Raw genomic sequence first — 26,734 nt, 5'->3', positions numbered from 1 at the left:
CTTCGACTCGAAAACTTTTGCGTTTTTTCTCTTTCCCCCGAATATCAGATAAACTCGTTTAACAGCGTGCCTGACCTTTGCGTTAGCTGAACTTCCTGTTGGTCTGTTGGTGGATTTAAGGAGGTTAAATGGATGAAAAAAAGTGATCTTTCAGCTAGCTCTTGTTGCGCAGATGCAGCAATGCATGATGGGAAAGACTCCCGGTATTTTTAAAGCTAAATAACCTGATGAGGCTCTGTTGGAAACTGCTTCATGTGTATGTAAACAGTATTTAGTCCCAGACCCCTGCAGGATGTGTTTGTGTTGATTGTGAGATTGTGAGAACCGTGAGTGTGCAGGGTTTGTGTGTGAAAGACTCTCCCATGCGCGAAGTGAACGATTTATACTTACCTGGCAGGAGAGATACTATGATCAAGAAGGTGGTTCTCTCAGGCCGAGGCTCAGCCATTGCACTCTGGCTTTGCTGATAGCCTGCGAATTCCCCAAATGTGGGAATCTCGACTGCATAATTTCTGATAGTGGGGACTGCGTTCGCGCTCTCCCTTCATTACATGTTAAAAGGAAATTGTGGATTTCTGTTTGGTGGTGTTAGTGAACTACAAAGGCTTTTGCATTTTCGCAGTGTGTGAAAATGATATGACAGATGAGTTATATTGAGTAGCGTGTAGTTTCTTCGTTTCTCCGCTAGAGGCCGATAGAGCTCTGTAAATGTTCAGAGACGTCACAGATAAGATAAGATAACAAGAACTTTATTTATCCCGACGGAAATTCTTTTGTCATACACATGCTCAATGCAGCAAGCGAGACAGTTTTCACACTTTCCAGATTCACGGGCAGAACTGGACTCCAGGTGGTCCGTCTGGTGCATTTAAATCAGGGTTGCATGTGTTTGTTATCTTTTAAATGCAGTGCCTGGCCGCATTCAGTATTTAAAGTTAGTATTTCTGTAGGAGTGCTCGCTGGATTCAGATTCTTATTGTTTGAAATGCTCTTTGGAAGTGAAACATGTCTATAAGTTTAAAAACAAAGAGCTCTGAGGCAGTCACCTCAAAGTTGAGGTGGATGTGATAAAGCTGCAAATTTCCTGTTTCGTAGCTATGCTGCTGTTTGCTGCTCTGTGTTTGTTTTTACTGTTGAAAATACATGTTAGCTATTGAGGTTTTGCTGTCATGTGACTAATCATGGCACGTCACTCTGGGTGTGTGAAGTTGTAGGGTCAAAAATTATGACCTTAGTCACACAGGTCTGGAGACCAGCCTCCAGTCTGAGTGGTCGCTGAAAGACCTACGATTGGGCAAATGTGTATTCCCTGGTAGGTAGATAGAAACCTCCTTGTGTTAGCTTTGGTTGCAGATTGCTGCAGTTCTGAGTAGTTTGCCTGCAGGACGCCAATTTGTCTGTAAACACTCGCCAACTTCTCAGTGAGCAGTAGTGAAACTGAAAAGTGCCACAGAACCAAAACCGTGAATGTTTGCCTTCACAGTAAAAACTTTTAATGTGCAAGTGTTTGCTGTCGTTCGGGCCGAGAAAACGTTGCATACCTTTGTTTAGTGTCCTTAGATGGTTTGCTGATTGCTAAAATCAATATTTTTTTACATGTCAGGGTGATGATATGACGACAGTCCCTCCTGCAGCCAGCTGAAACGTAGACACGCCACCTTTATCTGGCGCTCTGATGATGTATCTGATGATGTCATTTGCAAATGGTTGTCTATGTTAGCAGATCAGCTACAAGTGTTTGTTAGTTGGTACATGCAGTTCACCCATGTTAGCAGGGACCATAGAAATGTAGCAGGCATGCTGTATAAAGTGTATAAAGAACCAGCCCATGTACCATAATAGTAATTTGTTGCATTGTTAAAGAAGTTCAGACATTCAGTGGCGTGTTGTGCTGTCAGCCTTCTTTCTCTAATCATTGCATCTCTGGCATATGCCTTTCACGCCACCTCTTGTCACCCTACGCTGTTAAAAACTCAAATGTCCCCTGTGCGCTTTACGCTACCTGACATTTGACCACAGTGAAAAACAGTTGATTTCTCCTCTGTATATCTCAGCATGGAGGTCAGAAGCCAGAACCTGCTGGAGGAGGCGAAGCTCCAGGTGGGTGAATCACAGTTGGGGAAAAGTGGCTAAAATGCACGTGAATACTGTACGGAGTGGGATTTCTGTAGCACATGTAAACGTGAATACAACAGAACAGCCAGTTAATCTCACATGAACATTTTTGGACTGTGGGAGGAAACCAGAGGGCACAGGAGGAAACACACCTCAGACAACCAATGTGTTAAAAGTCAGAAACGTTCTTTTTGTGAGGCGATCGTGGTAACCGCTGCACCGATGGCTTGTCAAAAGTTGAAAGATGGCATAGATAAAATATAAATATAAATATAAGCCAGAGTGAGACTGCAAAGACAAAAACACGAGTGCATATCTTGCAGCCTCAACCTCAAAGGGCCGAAAATGAAGCCGACACAGAAGTGCCAAAAACTGCAGTTCCTCTAACAGCCACCGGAGGATGTCTCCAAAGTGAGCCGGACGCCACAGACACAGATTCCACCCAGAAATAAACTCGCCGGTGGAAGAGTATTTTTGACCCGTGGTTTACTGAGTTTCAATCATCATATTTTTAGAAGATTTCCGATCTGCATTCAATTTTTATGGTCCAAAGGGATACTTGAGCTCCATAAATACATTATTTTAAAGTCCTATCCACCCACTTTTAGGTGATTCCTTCCAACAGTGACATGATAGAAATTTGATGTATGAAGCTGTTAGGACAAATCAGCCCATATGTGCATCTAACAAAGCTTGCTATCATTAGTTGATAAGTTGGAGCTCCTCTCTCTCATATAAATATATTCACTGGTGGGTCTAAAAAACCCAGCAAAGCAGCAGCTAAGACACTAATGTCGACGCTTCACAATGTGGACACCACAAACCTGTAGACATATATTTATATAGTCTATGGTTTATAAAAAAAATAAATGCAGAAATGAAACTTAAAAAACAAGTTGAAACTTGTAAAAGCCCACAGAGAGACAGACATGGTAATTAACCATAGAGCAAGAAGAACAGCGAGGTTCAAAGTTTGCTTTTGAATCGCTGCTCCTCCTACAGCGTCGGCCAGGTTCTCGTGTAAGATGCACACTAACCTGCTCAAGGCCACCGCATCCTTTATCTGTTTAACTCTTTGCACAAAGCAACCAAGTGTCACTTTCTTTCTGCACTTCCCACATTACACTAACCTGTGAGCTGCTGATGTTCATTATTAAACTTGTGTCAGATCATTAGGAACATTTTTGACTCAATCCTGCAATGAGACTTTGCAAGATTCAAACCTTCTTGAGATGAAGCTATAAACTAGCTTTTTAGCATCAGTGTGACAGTGAGCTGTGCACAAACATTCAATTATTGAGAGTTATTGGATGTTTTGGTTTGTTTTTTTAATGCATAAATATAAACCTTTTTGTGATGCTTCAATTTTGCACTTTCATCGCTACCCTCAACCACTTCTTGTATTCTTTTTATACAGAAAAACATCTGCAGACAGAGTTCCTGCTGCTTCAGATGACATCTGTGTCTCTCTGCGTTGCCTGGGCGAGGTAGCAGCAAGTCTTCAGAGAGCAATGCTGCACAACATGAGAGGAAAAAGTAAGAAAAAGTCTTTTGCTTCCAGCTTTCTCTCCAAGCAGAGAAATTTAAGTGGAATCACGGCTTCGCCACGCTCTTTAACTCTCGCACGGTGATTTTTCATGCACGTTGTCGTCCTCCCCCACCATCTTCTGTCTCTGCTGTGTTCACTGCGTGAGTGAGCAGCTCCCCAAACCTCCCACCCACCCACATGCTTGCTGTTTCAGAGAAGACAAGGCTGAACTTAAGTAGATGTTCCGCCTTTTGGTTTTTGGACTGTCGAAAATAATCCGTCTGGTCCCTGTTTACGCCGTGATGTCAGGTCCTGTTAAGAATTTGAGGGTTTTTTTTTTCATGTTTGGGTGCTTTGTGTCTGTGTTACTCACTTCCTGTTTTATTTTGGTTAGTTAAGTTGTCCTGTGTTTTCCCTCCTTTGTGATTGTTGGACCCGCCCTCATTAGCTGCACCTTGTGCTTCACCATATTCTGTTTTCTTTAAGCTCTCATTGGTTGTCATTCAAACTTATTTTCATATTCAAAGATCAAACTGGTTTGTTGGGCATTACACTGCACTCAAATGGCCTCCACAGTCACCTGATCTCAGTCCAGTAGGGCACCGCTGGCATGTTTTAACAGGAGATTTGCATCACTGTGCAGCCGATGATGAAGTTTCCAGCACTTTGTCGAATTAAGGAAAGAATTAAGGGACAAAAAGGGCTCAACATGGTATTACCAAGGCATACCTAATATAGTGGCAGGTGAGTGTATATACTGAGAGTATAATTGGAAACAGGAGTAACAAAAAACATGAACCTAAATAGTTTTAGTAGTTAAGTACTAAAGAAAAAATACAACGAAAGACAGGAAATAAACCTGAGATTAAAGTGACTAATAATACAAAATAAAACAGGAAATGATTCAATAGAAACTCAGAAAGGTGACAAAAGAAACTTTTAGGTTATTTTCATCCCCAACACCTAAGCTCTTAATCGTTCATTTACAGAAATTTGGCAAATACAGAAACAGATCATTGTTACGCTTTAGTGTCTCCAACTTTCAGCAACATTTGAAATAACAGCCGCACAGCTCTGCAAGCTGAGAAATGATTCTTTTAGCGTCTCTGTACTGTTTGGTTGAGCAGCACCACGAGTCCATCCAGGGGTAGGACAAACAAGTAGTGCGAACAGCTGAGAAGATCATTGGGGGCTCTCTTCCCTCCATCACAGACACTTATCGCACCGGCTGCATCCGCAAAGCCATCAGCGTTGGGGAGGACCCCACACACCCCTCACACACCCCTCACCCTGCTGCCTTCTGACAGTGAGGTATCGGAGCATCCAGGCCCTCAGTGACTGGACTGACACATTCATACACATCACTAGCAAGCATTTATCTGCAGAATCTCATACACATACACACACACACATACACACACACACATGCACACACACACATGCACACACACACACACACACACACCTTCATACACCAAGTTACTTTTTTCTTTCTTCTTTGATCTTGGAGGAACGTTGTCTTGTTTCACTGTGTAATGTACCACTGCGCATGGTTGAAATGACAGTAAAGCCACTTGACTTGACAGCTCAACAAACCGTGCATTAGTCTGAGGAATCGCTGGGTCGTCACTAACTCTGAAATTTTTAACATCAAAATGAAATGAAGTCATGGTAAAGTTTCAACACTGATCGCATGAAGGACAAATGTTCGCTGGGATGACCTTACGTGGGCGTTTTCTTAACTTATTTACGCCGTTCTCCGTCTCGGTAACTGCATCAACATGGCTGTTATTTCAGCTGCACCTCGGCCCGCTCTTTGACTTTCAGCAGCAACGCATTAACACGTCTGGTTCTGAGCAATATGTTTCATGTGAGACTCGCGCCTGTTGACTTCTCTAAACACAAACCGATCTCTATGTGGGACAAGCGCTGAAAACGTTGTACAGTCACACGTAAAGCGTAGCAGCTGCTCACCCTCTGAAACAAACGTTCTGCCTCCGCTGCTACACAAGTACCTAAGAAACATGCGTACACGGTGCAAAGACGCTTCACAGTGATTTCAGACTCTTAAAGTTGACGACTGCTCGCTCAGACGTGTGGGATTTGACATTAAGATTCACCAAACGTTACAATCACATGCAATACTGTGCAAAAGTCATGAGCCACCCCTCATTTCCTTTTTCTCAAAGCCACACTTTAAACTGGTTCTACCAGGGTTTCTGAGGGTTTTTCAAAATGTTATAGTTTGACAAACATAAAATAGTAAATTTGCACAATAATGTAATTCCCAAAGAGCTAAGAGCCAAAAATATCCACACAGTGTGGGGTCGGTCCAAAAAACATGACGAAATTGGAAAAGTGGAAGGCAAAAGAAGAAGTGCTAGGCCTAAAAACCCATCTAGAGCAGATGAACAGTATCTCAAAGTCATGTTCTTAAGAAATATTTAAAAAAGTCCAACAAAGACCTGGGAGATGCATCTGGACCTCCAGCTGATCCACAGAATCTATATTTGAAACTTTTACTTCAAATCAAAGTCAGTATCTACGCACAGTAGTTTATATCTTAAAAATTACATGCCGGAGTCGGACTGGGTCTTGAATTGTCAAACGGCTAATGGGATTTATTTAAAGAGTAATAATAAGTTAATGTGTTCCAGGTTTGACTTCTCATAGCCTCCTGGGAAAGATTTTCCTTGGATTTGAAGATATCTGCTGAGCTAATCAGAGAAAATCAAAGTGTGGAGCTGAGCGTAATCAGCAGGTAAATGTCAGGATATGTTGATGCGTCTTTGTGATGAAGCCCAGTGATAGTCTGTGTTTATGCTAGTACACCTGGAACTTTGTTGAAATGACATTTTGAAACATAGCATATTAAATTGATTTTCTAATTAATAAGCATGAGGCAGCACATTCAACAAATCTAAGATTATCTGAACATAATTTGAAGAGCGGTCAGAGGACGGGAAGAAGATGCAGGGTTTGATGAAGGCGTCCTAACAGGAGCAAACCAGATGATGCAGAAATGACAAAGAGGAGTGACGAGCCATAAATACACACATACTGACTCAAACCCCACCCCCCACCCCAGAAGTCACAAGTTATGGGGTTAATTGCACATGTTTGGATTTTGGATCTTATTATTAAACCGTTCAGACATTTGATGTAAAACTGAGAATGTGACATTTTTGATCACTTGAGCACCTGAGCTCTTAAAGGAGTCTAATGTACTTATTTTGATCAGTAACCTCAGCTTTATCAGTAACCCCATCAGTCCTGCTCAGTTGAGGTTGAGGCAGTTAGTTGAGGTTAACTGGCCTCTGCTGAGTCTGTCACATGTGGGTGCTGAAACGAGAGTGTGGGCAGGCTGCTGGGTCGTCTGCTGAGCTGAGGAAGGAGGGGGAATAAATGTCAAAAGATGAAGATGGTATCGTTATACGATGGCAAGACAGATGTTGTCTGTCTTTCAGATTTGCTGTTTTGAGTAACCTTTTAATGTCTAACACGTGCTAAGCTGCTTTGTTTTCTTTTAAATCTAAATAGTAGCTTCTGATGATGGCGGCTCGCTTTAGATCGGTGCTTCTCCAAGCAGGGTCCTGCACGAGGGGTGTTGCATCTGTGCGCAGGTCTCTTGAGTTAAAAAAAGATGATAAAACTTTAAATATCCTGCAACAACAACCATTTGCAGCAAATGCAGAAAAAAATAGTGTGAAATAGGAAGCAATGGATAAAATCTAATTAGCATGTTTCCTGTTTTCATGACTGCAAGATATTTTTGTGTGTTTACCGTGTAACGAATCAGAATAGAGAGGAGGACACAAATGCAAGAAGCTGTGGTGAAATCCAAAAACCCCCCCACAGCTTTATGTGTTCATGCACATAAAAACTAAAGGGAAGGCAGACAGGGGACAGGGAGCGGGTACAATCAGGCTAAAAAAAATCTGGTAAGAGTACACACACACACACGTGCACGCGTGCACACAGATAACCCCTGAACTATCCAAAAACTCAGAGGTCAAGTTGGGCTAGAAATTGAGCTGACTGAGAACTAAACTGAGGGTAACTGGGAAGTATGAGGGTAAGGGCACAATAAAGAAATACGTGATATCATTAGGAAGATGGAGCTAACAAGTTCCAGGAAACAAAAACGATAGCAGAGAGCGGGAAATGTAATCAAGAACTCTTGCTCTCTGGACTTCCCGATACTTAGGGGGCGCTCATGAGGCAGTCCAGGGATGAATGAGGCCCCAAAGAGCTGTAGCCCAAGAAAGTAAATTTCGTGGAGTAGACTTACATTTGGCAACTTCAATTATCTTCTTGACAAAATGGGTTGAAACATTAAATAAAGTTCAATTTGAAGAGTAAGAGGAATTAGCAAAATGCTAAAGTTTTATGAGCAAAATGTAAGGCTAACCACTTTTTCACCTAATGGCTGCATTAAAAACACTCAGCTCGAAGCTTGAAAAGCAGCACTTCACAAACCAGTGGGTGACATCGTGATGCTACATCCATCTTTTATATACAGCCTGCGATGTAAACAAAGAGGTGTTTCCGTCATACAGCATCATTTTACTTCAGCTTTTAACAAAAAAACGATTTTGTCACAATGTTGCGAAACTGTTGGGAGATTCAATAATCAGCTGACATTCACAATGGCAGGCAGTGCGATAATGCAGCGGTTAGCACTGACACCTCAGGTCCTGGGTTTGAATCCAGTTTGGGGCCTTTCTATGGCGTTTGCTTCAGGTGTCTCTGAGGACTTCAGCTTCCTCCCACAATCCACAAACAAACATGAGGTTAACTGGTGACCTTAGATGTTAATGTGAGCGTTACTAGTTATTTGTCTCTATGTCTCAGCCCTGCAACAGCTGGGATTGACTCCAGGTTCCCCGCACTTGTGACCCTGAACTGGATAAGCAGATGGGTGGATGGATGGAGGTACATGGGTTCAGACCTTCATGGTACCAAATAGATGACTCGTCCCCATTTCCCTGATTTCCTGATTTTTTAATTGGCAGCTGTTTAAAAAAAAAGGTGCAGTTGTTTAACGAGGCGTGTGTGGCTGGATGATTAAACAGCGCTGCCCTCACTAGTCTTCACCAGAACTGCTGTTTCTGAGATGTTACAACTAGCCCTCTCTGTCACTCTGTGGCAGGAAGATGTAAACTGGTAAGGTTTACTGCCTCAGCTCTGGAGGACTTTGACCTACAAAAAAGACCATGGTGGTTAAATAAACATTTAACTGCTCATCCACGCATAGCCACATTGTGCTGCTCAGGATTGTCAATGCTAACCTGCTGCTAGCACTGCAAAAGTTAGCCACACTCAGTCTGACACAGTGTGTCAGCCACATTTAAAATAAGACCTGCCCATGGAAGCATGCAAATACTGGTTTCCATTAGACTGTGCCCAGTTTTTACTGTTTCTTAATTTTTGAATACTGGATTAATTAGTTTTTTTGTCACTAGTCAGATATCTGCCTCACATTTAAACAAACAGTAAAGTAGTTGTTTAATGCCCTCCGACTCTCTTAGGTTCATTTTATGCTATTGCTGCGGTGCGTTAAGGTGCTGCAGATAAGCACCAGCAACCATGATGAAACCACATCATTCATTCCAATTATATCTCTTACACCTCTCACTATAAATGCTCTAATAATTAAAAAAAAGCCTAATTTGAATCCTGTGGATTCTGGTGATTGTAAAAAATTAAGAATTAAAATGATTTTTCTTAGCTGTTAACAGGATGTTGTGCCCCTTTATTTGAACAGGATATGAACAGGAAGCTGACAGGGAGCTCCTAGCAAGAGTGACTTTTCTTGCAGAGCAACACACACACACACACACACACACACACACACACACACTTACTTCAGTAGGCGTGAACCTGAGACTGAAACTCGCTCTGAAAACCCCAACCAACTCAACTGCAATTAATCAGCTACAAGCCACACACATGCAGAAGCATGTTCTCATGTGCGCGCGCGCACACACACACACACACACACACACACACACACACACACACACATCTTTGTAAAGCTGTCTCTGAAAGTCTCTCTCTCTCACACATGCACAATACAAGTAACAGGAAATAAATTGGATTATGCAAATGAGCTGAGAGAAAAAAAAGTAGTCTGAGAGAGATGAGAGGAAGGAGGGAGTGACAGAGGCAGGGAGGACCGACAGCAGGCTAAGAAAGAGAAACAGGAAGGTGTGTGAGTGTGTGTGGCAGCAGCTGAGTGACAAGTCAGACAAAGAGAGAGTCCGAGCTCCTTTCCTCAGCAGCTCGCGTCTTCTTCGCGTCTCAGGTTTCTATGTAGATGCTGCTGTGTGTGTGTGTGAGTGTGTGAGACAGACTGTGTGACATGTCTGAGGAGGATTTTTAGTGACATCGAACAGCAAAATGGATTTCCATCAGAGGGCAGCTCTGGATATCTCCACCAAGAACCCTCAGGACGATTTTGAGATCCTGCTGAGAGTCGGAGGAGGAACCTACGGGGAGGTTTACAAGGTCAGCTGCTTTGTACTGCCGCTACATGTATATGTCCGCTTACATCGGGTTTATTTAAGCCTTACTTGTATTTTAAGAAACCTTTCACCTTTCAAGAGATCAAGAGTATCTTTAAGCTGTTTGAGATGAACGAGGTGGAAAATGTAAAGCTGAGTCTAAAGGAGGTTTTTGCTCCACTGGCTTCTCGCATCTCAAGTCAAGCATGTCTTACTTCTGCCTGTTTTACAAGTCGCTCACTTCTCCGCTTCCCGTCCCTGCAGTTTTATGTACAGCAGCAAAAAAAGGGGGGTGGGGGGTTCTCAGGCTGAGCACGCGGTGCTTTGCTCGCTGTGAACGTCTTCTCTGTGAGTTTAGAAGAACATATAGGTGTGATGGAATTTAGTTTCAATGGTTTACTGCAATCACAACTTAAGTGCAGCTTGTATTGTGCTGGAGGAAGTGGTTTCACAAGAAGTGAAAGTATTCTTGTCAATAACTATTTTTTTTGGGCAGTTTTACTCCATCTAATAGAGAAGTTAGTGTGAACTCTGGATTATAGTAAGAGTACCACGAATTCCAGAGTTAAACATCCTCTTTTCGAGCACTGATGTCATCTAACGCCAACAAACGGGGCTTAGGCTCAAGCTTTTAAAGCTACTAAAAGGTGTTTCAGGTGCTTCAGGTGCGCTCTAACATCATCCTCGACCCCGATGGGACATCTACACAACCACACCTCTGAGTTGTATTTGAGGTTTCTCCCTCTGTTTAAAAGTCTGTCCTTAAAAAGACTCATTTTAACTCATTTAAGTCAGACCTTGACCTGAAGCAGGAGCAGGAAGGTGAGGTCTGAACTTAAAATGGTACATTGTATTTTCCTGCACACACACACACACACACACACACACACACACACACACACACACACACACACACACACCACACGTTTTCAGTTTGTGGCTTGATATTTAAGGTAAACAATATCATGGTTTCTCCAACCACAAAGCCAAGGTTCAATAATACATCATCTGAAATATCTGGTTTTATGTTGATTCTTCTTCACCTGCAGCAGAGTTCATCCCATTTCTGAGCAGCAGTGAAGGCTTCGCAGGGTTAAGCCCATATTTTCACACAGTGGGGAGAAGTTGGTTAACAGGCTTTGGCCTTAAATGTTACTGTAAAGCTTCAGTTTAGAGGAATGTTTAGGGGAACATCTCATCCACTTTCTCTGAGTGGAACTTGTGTTGTTACCCCGTCACTTGGAATTTCATGTAGTTTTGCATGTGATGTCACCTGGCGTTCCAGAAACAATGCTTCCTGTTTTTCAAAGGAATCCACAGATAATTTGAGCTGTTTTTATTTGCAGTGTAAGGTTACAGAAAGAGGAGTGGTTCCTGCCACAGCTGCACTCCAGAAATAAAAACAGCAGCTAGACTTGTATTTTAGAAACCAGCTGCAGCATTCAGAGTTGTTGTGGTTGAGGCCCAGGACTCTGATTCTAGACCAGAAATGGTCCACAAGTAGTTGTTAATTTGATCTCAGGAGACAGGGTTTAAACCAGCGGATTACAAGCCCGACGACCCAGCAAGTATCACAAAATATTCACTTTCATTTTTTTAGATTAAGCATAAAAAATCAACCTGATTAAAAGTGGCAGGAAATGAGAGCCAAACACGTTGCCAGTGTACTACGTCTGCTTCTGATCGCTAATTATATCTGAGTGGTTTGTCGCTGTATGTTAACGAGTTGGGCGGTATTTAGAGTTGGCAATTTATCAGCTTTCACCGCAGGATTATTGTGGCCAAAAAAAATTCCAGAGAACGACACCATAGCTGCAGAAAATTTGAATGACAGTAAAAATAATTATGCTATCGGTAAATATCATCTTTTAACTTTGATGCATGTGTGTTTTATCTCTCTGTGGCAAAAAATACACTCAGAATACGAGTGTAGGCAGGTGAGGAGAGACTCTGTAATCAGGGAATCATGCAAAAACTTACAAAAGAGCAATTAGACGAGTATGTATGCTATCATAGGTGTGTTATAAACATTCTCAAATGTCACCGCTGTCGTCGTGCAGCGGATAGAGTCGCGTTCACTCAGTAAGTCTTTTATAAATTTCTTGCAACTGTGTCGACTTCACAGGCGTCCGTCTACACATATATGGATGGGATTAAGTGTGGGTTTTTTAAAAATGGATACATTTTGAGTGAATTTTGACTTCCTTTGGTGTAATTCCGTGCTTTGAATGAACACGCAGGCTCCTGTGTAGGTGCATGTGTTACCAAGGATTCTCTGGGACTTTCCTCAGGTCACACCTGAGATGGAAAAGTTACTTAAGTCTCTCCAGTGACGGCTCACATGAGTGATAGAGTGATCTGAGTGGACTATGCGCCTCCTTTTGTACAGCTCAGTGTAAGTCACAGAACAGCAGAGCTCCATTCAGCGCACGGAACAACAAGCGACTCATTTATGAGAATTTGAAGCCAGACAGAGCTTCTTAAACACTGATTTGAGTTAATCTGTTGGCGACAAGTTATGTTTGTCAGAACCCACAGATTGTGTTTACACAGCGCTGATTTGCAGCATGTTCACCACCAACACTTAGTGCCAGTGCAGACAGCTTACGGTGACATTTAAATCTGTCGAGATCGGGACTTTAGATCCGATCTGGGGTTTTCAGTTTTTAGACTTTTTAATCCATCCCCCAACTCCAACCAAGAAACTTTCTTCACTGTCTTTAACTATCGTGTGCTGTGGCTTGCTGAGGTGCACAAAAAGAGAAAAATAAGAATTTACCTATCTCATCCGTCTTTCTCATTGGGGATATTTAGCTCTGCAAATGCTGAATTATAAAATGATCTGAGGTTGTCACGGTGATGGACCATTGCAAGCTCGTTGGTGATTAGAGTGAAGAGGATGCAGATCGTTTTGGTCGCTATGCATCGTGTTGCCTTGTAAGCGATATAAAAAGGACTTTAATGACTTCGTGGGTCATTGGAGGCATGAAGGAGAAGCTTCACTTTCACATCTGTACTTATTTCAAAAGGCAAAGTTCAAATGTTATTGTGAGTTTTTAGTCTTATTTCTTTAGATAATGATCTCTTGCTCCACCTACACTGGCTTGTATTTATCTGTGCCTCCATGAGTATGAGCTCTCTGAAGTATTTAAGCTGTGATGCATGGTTTTTTTTTGTATTTTTTAACAAAATCTATATTAAAATGTGGCACATTAGCAACATCCTGCACAAATACGCTTTACAGAAGAAAGCAAGTTGAGGCTCTCTGAGTCGCTCTCGGCCACCTGCTTCAGGCCATGTGGGGACTGTTATTTTTTGGTGTGCCAGTTTTGGGGGATACGGAGCATCTCAGAGTCGAGCTGCTCAGCAGTTCATGCCATACGCTGTAAAACTGTAACCTATGCAAAGCAGTTCATCTGTAGAGTGAGCACACTTCCTCTAAACAGGTCAGTTCTGTGACCTTGTTCTGTTTTACACGGAGGGAGATATTTGCATAATTGCCCTTCCTTCACATGTGGACACACGCTCACACACAAACACCCATGCACAGATATGATCACACCCACACACACATGCTCGATCACATGGTTTCAGCTACGCGTTGTTGCACAGCCTAATGGAGGTCATACTGCAAGCAGCAACCGTTTTTGCACCATCAGCAGTGGTGAAAAAGAAGGACTTTAAGTTATGCCTGTTTGTACGTGTGTGTGTGTGAGAGAGAGAGATGACCATTATGGGAACCGTACAGCGTCTTAGCCTCATGTTGTACCGGGAGGGACATTCACAGGAAGAAACATATACCCGCTTTCATATCAGACAGTTCCTCATCCTCAGGAGTAAGAGTAGGTGCACCTGATGTAGAGATAGAGAAGAAAGGCCGTGTCGACTGCAGCTGATAAGGCCAAGTTGTGTTGTAGATCATTTCCTATTAGTTCATGTGTCTTATATTGATTTTGGCATGTAAGCTGCATGACTTTTTGTGGGAATTTAACACCTTTTACCCCATAAAATCTCTTTATGCGGTAAGTATCTGATTTTTCAAACACTTTGTACCCCAGGCATTCAAAGACCGAGCCTGATTTGAAAAGCACGTAATCTGCATTCAGTTCTGCCTCAAATAGCTTCTTCATTGTCTCACATGCCAGCAGTCGGCTTTGTGTGTTCTTATCAGGTGGAGGCACTTTTGACAGCTCATTTGCAACATAAGCACCTGTGACACCTGCACAGGATCACCTCTGTATTGGCACATACCTCGTCTTCATCGGATGTGTAGAGATGTTCACGCACTCCTGCGTGCAGCCGTTGCTGCCTGTGGTTCAGATGCAGCACCAAGTTCCTCTCAAACACCATGTTAGTATCAGCCAGCGTCGTCTAAGATAAGTCAGCTGGGCCCAGAGTACTCATACAGTAAATTCATAAATGATCATTTTTTATTCAGGTAATGGTTGTCACATCATCCTGTGGCCTATATAAACTGGTGTAGATCACAGACTGTATATAAAAGATGGCTGTAGCCAACGTGACATTGTCCGCTGGTTCTGGACTCCTTTTTTTGGAAGTCCCAGAGTTATCTGGCTTTGTTGTTGGGTTGTTTTTGGAACCAGAAGCGATTGTATGTGGACGAGATGGTGGAGTGCCAAGTTGTTAGCTCATGCTAGCAAGCTTTGTTGGCAGCCAGTCGGAAACTCCATTTTATGTTTGATAGATAGCGTGAATGATGCTGATCTGGTGGCATGCTCCCGGTCCACATTTTTTCCTGCTGAGACATTTCTTAAACCTTCTTTCTGTGTTTGTCAAACCTGTTGGACAACATTGCACAGCTGATATTCCCATCAGAGCGTTTTCTGTAGCAAAGTTTATCCGAGTGTTTTATGTTATGAGCAGATCATTGAATGAAGAACTCATTTTCGTTTTGAGATGAGAAAGTGCTTAGCTTCTACATTGGCTGCATGCCCACATGTGTATAAAAATAGCTTCCTTACAGACAACAAGAAAAAGAAGATAGTTACTAAGAAGCTACCGTCGCTGCTGCTGTTGTTATATTTGCATGTTAAGTCATTCACGGACGTTGGATTGTGAGACTTTGTGCTGTAAGATGATCACTTAAGAAGCCAAGCAGAGGGAGTGTTGAGGGGTTAATTCAATGAAATCGCTGAAAACGAAATCACCGCACACACGCGTTACAATTACACGTAAAACCTTAAAAGCACCGCATTTTTGTGCGTCACTGTTCTGGGTAGCCTCGCTGCTTGCTCGCCGGATACTGAACTTTTAAACTTTTCACTTTGCCTTTTCTCTAAAAGCTGTTGAGGTATGAAGTGGTTGAATATGGCGTCAGGGGCTAAATTAGCAGCAGTGAGGTGAATTGGTGTGGTGTAAGTGAGGGGGATGTCAGGAAGATGAGCTGGAGTATTATCTCCACAAAACTGAAGAATGAATGGCGGCCCAACAAACTACAGCAGCGTAGATGAATATTTGAGTGAGAACGTCGACCTCTAAGCAAACGCGTGAATCTAAAGTGTGCGTGACAGCAGAACTCTTATATTCCTGCCGAATCTCCACATGTAATGCCGAGTGTGTGCACATACATTACACGATATTACACGTGTGATATGTTGCTTCAGCCTGAAGATGCTGTTACGTTCGCGTATCGTGTCTGCAGTTACAGGTTTACGATGCGGCTGCTTTGAAGCTGTGTCGCAGCTTGTTGTCGGCATCGTGCTGTCGTTGGGATGTCCCGGCTTTTCAAATAAGAACAGGAACTGTATACAAAGGATAGACGTAGCTGATGGAGTCCACATGTTGAAGCCTCAGTGGTAGCAATTTGGCTGCTGAGGTGTGCTTTTGAAGCCAAAAGTTTTCATGTTGACTCAAATACCTGGAGTGCAAAGTCTTTAGCTAAAGGTAGCATATTTTGGTTAGCATCACTGTATGGACGCATAGGTGGAGACACAGATCCTGTATAATCCGCACTAAGTAACATGGAAATGATAGAATTTGCATGTTCCATGCTAAAAACTAAAGAAGAAATTTCTTGGAGTTTTGTCAGTAATGATCTAATTTCATAATTAAAATGTTCTAAAAGGCACTTAAAACACAGTTTAAAAGACTCCAGTTAGCAGGCACAGACCATTCCCTGAACTCCAGTATCCAGACGGATGTTATAAATACATAAATATGCTCTTTAATGCTGTAAATTTGGCTTTCTAAGATGGGAGTCTGTGGGGGGGACACTCTTGTGCCACCATCACCAGTTTGTTGGAGACACAGACTGGTCCATACCTGAGCTTACAGTAGCTGCTTTAGCCAAGTCCTGTTATAAGACTTTTAGGACCCAATGAAACTGCTGTTAGTGTGGGGTCCTAATGTGGAGAAAATTCACATTTATTTTTAAATGAGAATCCCAAAACTGCAACTACAGGCAATAGGAGCCACACAGCGGACATGAAAGCATACTTCATGTCCTCAAAATTCTTTAAAGGATCTGATTTAAGACAAACTAAATTTCAGCTCCAGCTGTTAAAGCCAGTATACTTAAGCTAATCCAAAAGTTACTTAAATTGCAAACTCGTTGCCATCGCGGCTAACGCTTAGGACCACGAAACCCAAATGACGCTGATGTTGATGCAGTTAGCTTTATAAGTATTTAGTCTTAAACATCATCTTATAAATAAAGATGATGATGATAAACCAACATACTGATGACCTGATGGAACGATAGGATCATCACGTGGTTTAAATAAAACCTGGCAGTTAGCTGAAAGAGCATGAAGATCAGCAGCAGTCATCATCTGGAGATCTGCACAGTGGAAGAGTTTGTGGTAATCTAGCGGATGTTTTTTTGTTTTGTTTTTAGTAATGTGAGTTTTTATTAAGTTCTGTTATATATATATGTATATGACTTGTTTAATGGAAAAATCCTTTGAAGTGTGATACCGCTCACTGTGGTCACGTGACTGTGACTTCTTCAGGTTTCATTCAACACTTTTAGTTTCAGAAACAGACGGCTGTCAGTCACAAACAGCGAATTGTCTCTTTATAAAGCTCTCTTTGGAGACGCTTGTTCTACATTTGTTTTTATAATTTTACTCACTCCTTCACTTTCCACCAGCCTCTCGTTGTCTTTTACTGTCCTGTTTGTAGTATGAGCCTAAAGGTTGAGTGAAACCTAACATTTCTGAAAGTGTCTTATTTTTCAAGATGTGAGAAACTGTTGACATTTAAGTTTATCACCTCTAATGGCATAACCTTTATTTTATCACCTTTGTTGACTCATCCACATTTAGGGCATGTCTATGATGATAGGAATGTGGATTAAATGTTGAATGATGCAGTGATTCAGCTTTTTCCTTCAGAAGTTGACAAAAACGTAATCACTGTCACCAAGTGACATTTTGGTGAAATAGGTGTCAGCATTGTGTTATGAGCAAACTCCTATTTGCTTAATTTTCCTGCAAAAATCACATTTAATTACCTCATTTTTCCCCCCTGGTCATTCACGCCCCCCTGCAGTGACTCTGTGCCCCACCGGTGGGTCCTGCCCCTCAGTTTGAGATGCCTTGACAGTCCTGGATGGATGTGACGTGCCTTTACTAACCACTCTCGGTGCTGAGGTGTTCTGAGCATCGTTGAGTATAATAACAAACCCTGTTTGTGTGCAGATATGATCTGATGTGCTGGTTTTACTCTTAGGTGGTCACTTCCTTTCAGTGTGTGTACTCATACTCGATCGTGGGGACTTTAAAGCTGCTCTTGAAATTCTAGTTTTAGTCAAGTTACTCAGATATCATTTTCCTCTGTAGCTGGTGACTAAAAAATATTTCCTTCCCATGCATTTAAGTTAAAAATAAGTCTTCTGTTGAAGTGATGTTTCCTGCACAGCGGAGGAGAAACTTTGCTGAGACTTGGTTTTGCTTGGTTTTCTCTGGCTTGGGAAGTGACTCAAACTTAACTGAGCTGGCTGCAGGTTTGCACCTCATCATGTCAGGATCTTCCTCCTCTTACAGTAAAAACCCTGAGTCTCCTTATCTGATGTGGCTTGTGCTACTAAGCTGCACCTTAGGGTTGCTATTCAACATCTTGCAACTCTAGTTTCATGCTCATAGCCTCACAGAAGCTGCGGGAAGCTGCGGGCTGCACCTGGTGTGTGTGCAACCTCAGGCACAAAATGAAGAAGTGAGACAAACGAGCAGCAGACTACATACAAAACTTGCCTGCAGAGCCGAGTTAACTGTGTCAGAAACAGTGTGGTTTTGTCTGTGTGTGTATGTGTGTGTGTGTGTGTGTGTGTGTGTGTGTGTGTGCTTTACAATGAAATGTGCTTGAATTTTTGGTTGGCTTGGATTTATCTTTAACCCCAAAAAGAGGAAGAGAGATCATTTTTATGACGCTGAGAGATTCAGACAAATTATGCCAAATACCAGCCTGTGTGTGTGTGTGTGTGTGTGTGTGTGTGTGTGTGTGTGTGTGAGAGAGAGAGAGAGAGAGTGTTTGGCTTATTTGATAACTGACCTACATCAAAATAAGTTGATAAATGATCAGCTTCAGGCTTTCTTGTGTTTTTGTTTGTCGTGTCTGAACGTTGCTGCCATACTGGAAGAAAAAGAGGATATTTTATTTTCAGGAGACTGAAGTATTGCAATAGTCTTTTCTGACGTAATCTAGAGGCATCATTTTATTCTGAAAAAGACTTAGAAAAGTATATTCCCCCACAATGACTCACAGCATCTGCAGTGAGTCACGGAACAAAGTTCAAAATGCTGCCGCTTGTCCAGAAGAACCAAAATATGCTTTAAGTGTTTCTCGTCTTTTTACACTCATGAACTGATGGATGCATCAGGGACTGTGTGTTGGCCGACATGCAGACTGGAGCATCAGGGGATCGAACCAACGACCGTCTGAGAAGTAGAGAACACGATCTACCTGCTGAGCCACATCACGTATACTGTTAATCTTAATACCTCCAAACACACCTTTATCCCGTACCATTTTACAAACACTGGGAAAGTTTTAGCTCATGTGCTTTCTGGCCGGTGTTTACTTTTCAGCTCCGTTCCTCCACCCTTCCTTTTTCCATCCCTCACAATGATCTGTGTGACGTTTTGCGTCGAGGAGCCGGTAGTCGTTGTATGCCCTGCTGAGAGAAAGTGAGAGGGAGGAGGCCGCCTACGCTCAATGCGCATCTTTGGCATGTGCGCCAACGCACTACGGACGCTGCGGCGTTGGTCCTGCCTCGTGTGGAATAAGAGAGATCCGCCATTGGCCATGTTTGCTCTATTGTCGCTGCTCAAAATCAACCTTTAGCTCAACACAGCGGGTCAAAATGATTTGCAGGCTACTGAGAAATGTCCTGCCCCCCGATGGTCGCGCAAAAATCCAGAGTTTAGCTTTAGCATCTTCTTTGACCGCTTCTCAGAACTGCCAGGTGTGTTTTTTAGTTTTAAGAATGAGATGTGGACACATTCATCCGGTTTGTGTGCACTAAACACACCAGAGAGGAAGCACAGAGAGATGAGACTGACAGAGATTTCTTATCTTTAGCCGTGAGTAAGACAGAGTATGACTAATAGTATGTTTAATAACCAGTGTAAGTGTTTATATCTTTATTTATGTCTGTGCTGGGTGTTATGGGGCTGCTCAAAGTTAGATATGTTTAAGTAAGATATGGTTAAAATTACAGCTGTGTTTATATGGGGCTGCTTTCAGGGACAACAGATTCATGTGAGGTGTAATCGGAGTTCTTTTTCCCCTTCACCTCGTTCCTTGTCTCGAGACTGTAGGAAAGCAGAGTATGAGGATGCTTAGAGTGTCATCATCACAGAGGTCAGCGAGAGGAAACACCCCTCTGCGGCCCACACTTCAAAGTGGAAATGTTTCTGTGGAAGGTCCACAGCTTCCTCTGTGTGCTTGTTTGTTTGTTTACTGCACAGGGCGTCTTTCCTCTCAGTGACCTCTGCTGTCTGTCTCTCTCACACAGTGATTGAATGGAGTTTCCATTGTCGCTGTTGTTTTTCTTGCCTCAGCTTTCAGGCTCTGATTGCTTTTGTTTGACTGTACTGCTCGTGTAAGCTCAGACCTTTGCTCTTCTCAGAAGAGAGTTAGAAACTCCAAAGCGAAAGCTTTGTATCGCTCAGTTTTACCCAGAAATGCTGTGTAAGATAGTCCAAAAAGGTACCGCACAGGTACGTTTTTATCTCGTCCCTAACGATAAGAGTGACTAAACTTTCCGAGAAGCAACTCACAAATCATCATCAGACAGATACCGAAGCTCTGCTCACGGCCTCTTTAGGTACACACAAGCGACGCAGTTTCAGTGCTGCCGTTTTGGACATCAGCGCTGTGATGCACAGTGAAGGGATTTTTATGACAGTTTCATGTTAGAGACCACATCCAAAACAAAACATGACAAATATTGTGAAATGCTCACAGAGAAGCCCAGCAGGGTAGACTGAGCATCAGGCAAAACAGGCTATCCAGCTGGAGGACGGGCCAGATTTAAGCCTATTCAATTTGGACTCATTCATTTTATTGCTTTGAAAGTAAAAAACTCAACTTCCTCTGATGGCAGCTTGAGCTTTGTTCCAAACCAGTTAATCCCACGTTCAAATATAAATCTTTACAGTAGAAATAAATGTGTCCAGGACTTGTCTGTGGTTAGTTTCCACCTTCATGCAGCTGAAGTTTTTTGTTAACCGTCCTGGAGTTAATCTGATAAGGCTTAGAGTGAGGAGCATTAACAACATTACTAGCCTCCCATTGTCTGGTAGCGTCACCTGCACTAACTGGAGTCTCTGAACGGGATCTCTTGACTGTATTTGGGCTCTTTTTGTCTTTTTAATTCAATTTTAATTCAGTTTTCTGGATGCTTGAGCGTTTCCCAGCTCTCATCGGTCTGGAGGGTGGAAACACCTTGGGCAGGTCTCCAGTCTTACTGCAGAATATGCTAACTTCTCTCAGCAATGCTGTTTTTGTTTTCTTTTACATACTGGTCTGCTGTATCTGATCAGAGGCAAATGTGAACAGACCACAATAACTCGTTACTCAGCTAAAGATCAGCTCAGCTGCCTGCTTTCAACCTGATGCAGGGTTTCCCAAATGTTTAGATTCATTTTGTGGCACATGTTCAATCTGGAAAGAAGCCAGCTTGCACACGTTCTCCTCCACCTTGTAAGACAGCAGCTCATCTTGCTTTGTTTTCGGAGCAGGTGGTTGGTCATCCACCTCAAAGCTTAACTCGGGACCACCCGGTTTGCGTCACAAGCCTGTTGTTGTTGCATATCGCTGAATTTCATTGACATTCTGTGGTCTCTGGTTGCTGGTGTCTTCCTGTGTGTACGCCACTTTAGACTGCAGCTGGCGAAGAAGGTAGTGTTCTGCTCTGCAGCCTCAGCTAGCTCAGCCCAGGTTCACATGACTCCTCGGGGTGAGGCTGGACCTGAGGCTGGACATGTGGCTGCGCAGCAGAAAAATGTAGAGCAAAGGTGCTGAGAGAGAGTGCAGTAAAGAAAAAACTGGAGCATGAGCCAAGATTAGCAGAGCTGCACGAGCATCTCACATTATCACAGTCTCTTAGAGATAAATACATGAGCTTGCTCTCTTAGACCAAGCTGTGCCCACGAAAATAAAAGAGTCTTTATTTACTTTTTATGCCATGAGGACGTAGGTGCTGCTCCTCGGAGCTTCACAGTTCTCCAACCGCGGCTCTGAGGAAAGCTTTCCCAAGCACCTGAAAACTACCTGTGCTCTAGTTTAACTCCAGTTTGAGTATTAAACTTTAGTTTGTGCTTCAGTGATCTGCTAAACCGTTGTCAGTGTTTGGCCGTTGGAGGCGCGGGGGTGGGATAACAATGTCTCCGCTGTGATGCAGTGTGTTAAATTTGCTGTACACAGTTTAATCTCAGCAGGTAAACTCGACACAGCGATCGTTCTTTTACCTTTTGAGTTTGTGTAAGGATGGCTAAAAAAAGGAAACCTTTTAATGCAAATGAAGTCGTCAGTTGTTTGTGACCACCCTCCCACTGTGACTACAACACCTAGACTTTCCACTGTGCCATTTCAGTATCAATCTCAGAGGCGCAGACCGCCTACCGCCAACGTTAAATTTACCTCCAACTGCAAAGTGTCGACTTCCATCGTTGTTTTTGCCGATGGCGTTAATTTTCCGAGAAATTGAATTTTGCGCTTAGCAAGGTGGAGGTGGCCGCTGTTGCTTGCCTTCTTGCATTCTTCTCATTTAATTAGCATCTTAAACATGCCTGCTCTTAAAATGCTAATGATGTTGTTCTAATACCACAAACTGCTTTGTAAACAGTGGTTTTGTTATAACGGCTCAGTAGCAAGATGAGTGTGAAGGACACGGATGACATAACGTGGCAGTTAGTGTGCTGCTAGTCTTGCTCTGTGCTCGCGGGCTGACGGAGGATGGTTGGAGGGGGTTAAACTGCCATCATTTTGACATCACTTTGTGAACATTTTGTACCTCGGACAGAGGAGTGGTTGAGAAGCCCATGTGTCATCGTGTCGTTGCTTTTTAAAACTCCCTCTCTGAGGCAGTGGAGTTTTCCGTGTCACACGTGTGCAGGCTGTCATGCCCTCGCTGACCGACTACACTTATGACTGTTTCTCTTCCTCTGAGTGCAGTGAGAGTGTGGGCAGCTGTCACATCTCAACTTTGATGTTCAATATGTGTAAAATCATCTCTGCGCCTGTAACCACTGAAAAAAGGAAGTTACTCCTGAGTTATCTACCTGATCACTGTGTTTGTCTCCATCTTTGCTCGCCGCCACTCGTCCAGGTGAGCGTGTGCTGTGGACTTTGTTTCCTGAGTAATTAAGTCTAATTAAGAAGGCGACATTTGACACTCTACCCGTAATGATGAGTCGTCACACCTCAGTATAGATCAATAAAGACGTGGTTTGATGACCATTAGAATAGTCTTCGGGTTTTCCGAAGGTGTACAGACAGAGACCACCCTCGCTTACCTCTGGTGCAAACCAGGTCACTTTGTTCTATAAGTGGGCCTGAAATGTGACAGTCTTCATCTGTTACTCCTCGTCGGGTTTCACATGTCTTTTCTGTCACAGTTTTATTATATCATTCTTAGTAGTTGTTTATTCTGGCTAGTTTCCCTGCGGTTTTTCTATCACACCTGTTCCTCCCGTGATACACACTCGCCTGTTTCCCTCATTTACCTGCCACATCGCCTTGTCTCTGCACATTTCCTACTTCCTTTGCTTTACCCCTCATGGGTGTTTTGTTTCCTTGTGTATTACAGCCATCTGTTTGTGGATTTTTGCCTCTTGCTAAGCTCCCCCTCTGTAACTGATCTGCTGTAGGTGAACATTTTTGTGGTCCCTTTTCCTTTTTTGGAACCTTTATGGGAAGATACCTCACAGACAGGGTTAAAGGTTGTTTCTATATTCTGTATGATATATAAGAACCTACAGGAACTGCAGTTTTCAGTGCCTTGCTTATATACAACTTCCCTTCACACATATCAGGCTTGCAGTTCTGACTAGTGACATTTAGTCTCAACAGTTAATAAAGTATAACTAACTGGGTAATGTTTCTAGTGCAGTTAATGCTAAAGCTTAACTGTTGACTAGTTGTGTAAGTCTGTACTAAATACAAGGATTTATTTAAGCCTAAAATGTAAAAAGTCTTAAGGTCTCTGTTAAAATGAATAAGATGATAAACATGACATCTATCTAAAATTTGGTTACCATGGAGATGACCAACGTGAACACCTAGTGTTACTTTTGGTTAAATTCTCTAAAACCGGCCAAATATAACAAAAACCTTTAAAAAGTGGGCCAGCTGTGAAACATTAGTTCGTTGATGATTGCAGTGACGTCCTCGATGCCTCGTGTTCGTTATGGAGCGGTGTCTCTGTCTGGTATCTGGCAGGTCTGTGATCGAGATCTGCTCAGACCAACTCAAAAATTACAGCGCTGCTGCTGCTGAGAGACAGTTTGTTGGCCTTCATCTTTCCTCACCGTGTTTTTGCGTTTAGCGTGTAGCAGTTTTCAACCCGCTTTTATGAGTTTATTTTTATCATTAAGTTATTGTGAGAATGGTGTGGCCCTCCTCACCCATTTATTTCAACCTCATACTCCCACATGATCACTGAGGTCTGCTGATACTGTGTGTACCGAGGTCCTGAGACCAGCCTTCACAGAGGCTGCTTCTAAGCTGTGGAACAGCTTTGTCTTTGCTAAATGTGCTTGTGAGTAAATTTCACTTGACTTTACTTGAAGCATGTGTGACTGTGACGCACAACACAAGCTGTAAAGTGATTAAACCACACTCAGCTTCTTTTTAGATTTCATCAGTTTTATTTTCTGGACTGACTTACAAGGCTAGACTTTCAGAGTGGTGCTATTTGTCTCATGTCACATGATGTGTGTGATCACCCTCATGTAAGAGCTTTAATCGTCTCTGCCAGCCAAAGGAACAATGCGCCTAGATGTGATCGCAGCGGTTGGACGAAAATAATTGTGCCGTTTTTATTTCTCGGTACGGTTTTTACCGTGTGTAAGAATGTAGCGCATGAGCTTTAACTCGGAGGAAATGTTTGTGTGTGAGAACATTTTTTATAGTTCTTTTATAAATAAGTGCGCAAAGAGAAGTGACACCTTCTGGGATCACACTTTTAAAGGTCATCGTATGTCTGTGTGTGTGTGTGTGTGTGTGTGTGTGTGTGTGTGTGAGTGAGTGTGTGAGAGTGTCTGTGTGAGTGTTTAATGCCACAGCTTTGTGCGGTGGGCTGTATCTTGCACTCCACTGATCTGGACAGCAAACATGCAAATTAAGCTTTTACTGGCACACAAGAAAACAACAAAAAACAAAAGAAACTCACCAAAGTGCTGAGATCTAAAAGCTGACTGATGCACTAGATTATAAAAAATAAATTATCTGTCTTTTTTATGTTTTCAGGCACGGAACAAGCAGAATGGAGAGCTGACAGCTATCAAAGTCATCAAGATGGAGCCAGGTGAGAGATTTACCTGAATCTTCAAACTATTGTTTGTTTTTATCAGCTGATTTCATCTTTTAATTCTTGTGATTCTTCGTGTTCATGTTGAAGTGTGAAAGTTGAGACAACGTCGAGACATTACCTCAGCGTTGGCTCGAGGTCCAGTGATAGTCTCCTGAACATCTTTGTTAGGCGTTAGAAAGGTGTAAATCTGCAGGGGGACTTGAACTTATGAACCCTTCCTTCGGCACGCTCTCCTACTGAGCTGCCCGAGTCCCACTCACACATCTGCATCACAAGGTTTTTAATACCGACATCAGGGGCCGAGACACACAGAGGCTCGTCATGCAACACATAAGACAGAATTGGGATTTTTCAGCAGTCAGTTTGCAGACATTCGTTTATGCACGGCCCTCTGAAGGCCCCACTGCAGCATTTCAGTCGCTGAGGTCTGGACTTCGACCGGAGCATTCCAGCACTTTCATTCTTTTGATTTTCAGCCGTTCTGTTGTAGATTGAGGTCGCTGTCTTGTTGCATGACCCAATTTTGGCCGGGTTTTAGCTGTCAGGCAGCTATCAATACTTTGCTATAGAAAGGAGTTCACAGTTCACTGCAAGGTGACCAAGTCATGTGGGTGTAAACAAGCCCAAATCATCAGCCCTCCACCCCCGTGTTGACAGCATGAGGTGTTTCTGCTGATGTGCTGTGGTTGGTTTTCCAAAGGAAATTGTTCCAAGAATTGTTTTGTGGTTTGTTCAGATGCTTTCTCTTGCATTTCATATAAACAAGCTGTAATTGTTGTACGGTTGTACTGTAACATGCTAGCAGAGGCCCATAGAGTCCGAGATGAAGATGCTCTTGTTGTTTTTTTGGAGGTTCTCTGAACATTGCATGACTGACTGACTTTGGGGTGAATTTGCTGGGACGTTCTCTCCTAGAGAGGCCATGGTGTGGCTGTCTGTTCACAACCATTTAATAACCAAAAAATTTCATTTAATTCCTAATTTTAATTATCTGATCACTTTGTGTAAGACACCATCTGAGTAGAGCTGGTACGTTTCAGGTTTTGCAGCTTTGACCAGTTTGGACCACAGAGATGACATCAGCGTTTTAGCCATGTTTGCTGGGCTGCAGATGTTTTATCTCGTCTATGGACAAAGATAATAAATATTATTTCAGCTTTGTTGCAGCTTTGTGTGGTCAAAGACCTTGAACTTGTTTTAATACAGTGCAATCACTGCATCCAATCATCATTGTATTTTCATTAGGGAGGTTTAATTTTACAAAATCGTTGGAGCAACGACATAAATCACACATACAGAGGCAGGAAACTGTTAGATTCTACCAGCGACCAAAGAAGGCAGCAGTATGATTATCCTCATCATTTTCCATCAAACGGATGGAAATCATGCCTGATTAGTCTGACCTGCAAAAATGAGAGACTGATTATTTGAGTGTATCAGTTTAAAATTTAAATTTAAATGACAAATATTTAAAGAAAAACAGAAGGAAATGATTTACAAGAGGTTTAAAACACACAGGCAAATGAAAACAGTACAAAAAGCAACATAACAGATGCTGAAAACTAATAGCACAACTTATAAACCAAA

General features: G+C 42.6%; 1 protein-coding gene and 1 non-coding gene across 4 annotated transcripts in view; both read left to right on the top strand.

Moving 5' to 3' along the window:
• Positions 1-382: 382 nt before the first annotated feature.
• On the top strand, positions 383-545 carry LOC112842271 (U1 spliceosomal RNA). The gene has a single exon (XR_003214005.1). It is a non-coding gene; the product is annotated as a U1 spliceosomal RNA (small nuclear RNA).
• Positions 546-3,556: 3,011 nt separating this feature from the next.
• The window catches only part of map4k1 (mitogen-activated protein kinase kinase kinase kinase 1), a 46,763-nt gene continuing 23,585 nt past the window's right edge, over positions 3,557-26,734 (top strand). Inside the window, exons 1-2 of one of the 3 annotated variants that reach the window (XM_025898203.1) lie at positions 3,557-3,651; positions 25,084-25,141. In XM_025898203.1, the coding sequence (XP_025753988.1) occupies positions 25,132-25,141 (10 nt within the window). In that variant the 5' untranslated portion in view covers positions 3,557-3,651; positions 25,084-25,131. Of the gene's footprint in view, positions 3,652-9,824; positions 10,154-19,385; positions 19,574-25,083; positions 25,142-26,734 lie in introns of those variants that run through there. The other 2 variants (XM_003456404.5, XM_005461144.4) reach the window with 2 other exon arrangements.

Source organism: Oreochromis niloticus, linkage group LG14 (genome assembly GCF_001858045.2).
Source record: "Oreochromis niloticus isolate F11D_XX linkage group LG14, O_niloticus_UMD_NMBU, whole genome shotgun sequence".
NCBI classification, from domain to species: domain Eukaryota; kingdom Metazoa; phylum Chordata; class Actinopteri; order Cichliformes; family Cichlidae; genus Oreochromis; species Oreochromis niloticus.
The sequence above is the reverse complement of the archived record's forward strand: the minus strand, read 5'-3'. Positions and strand labels throughout refer to the sequence as shown.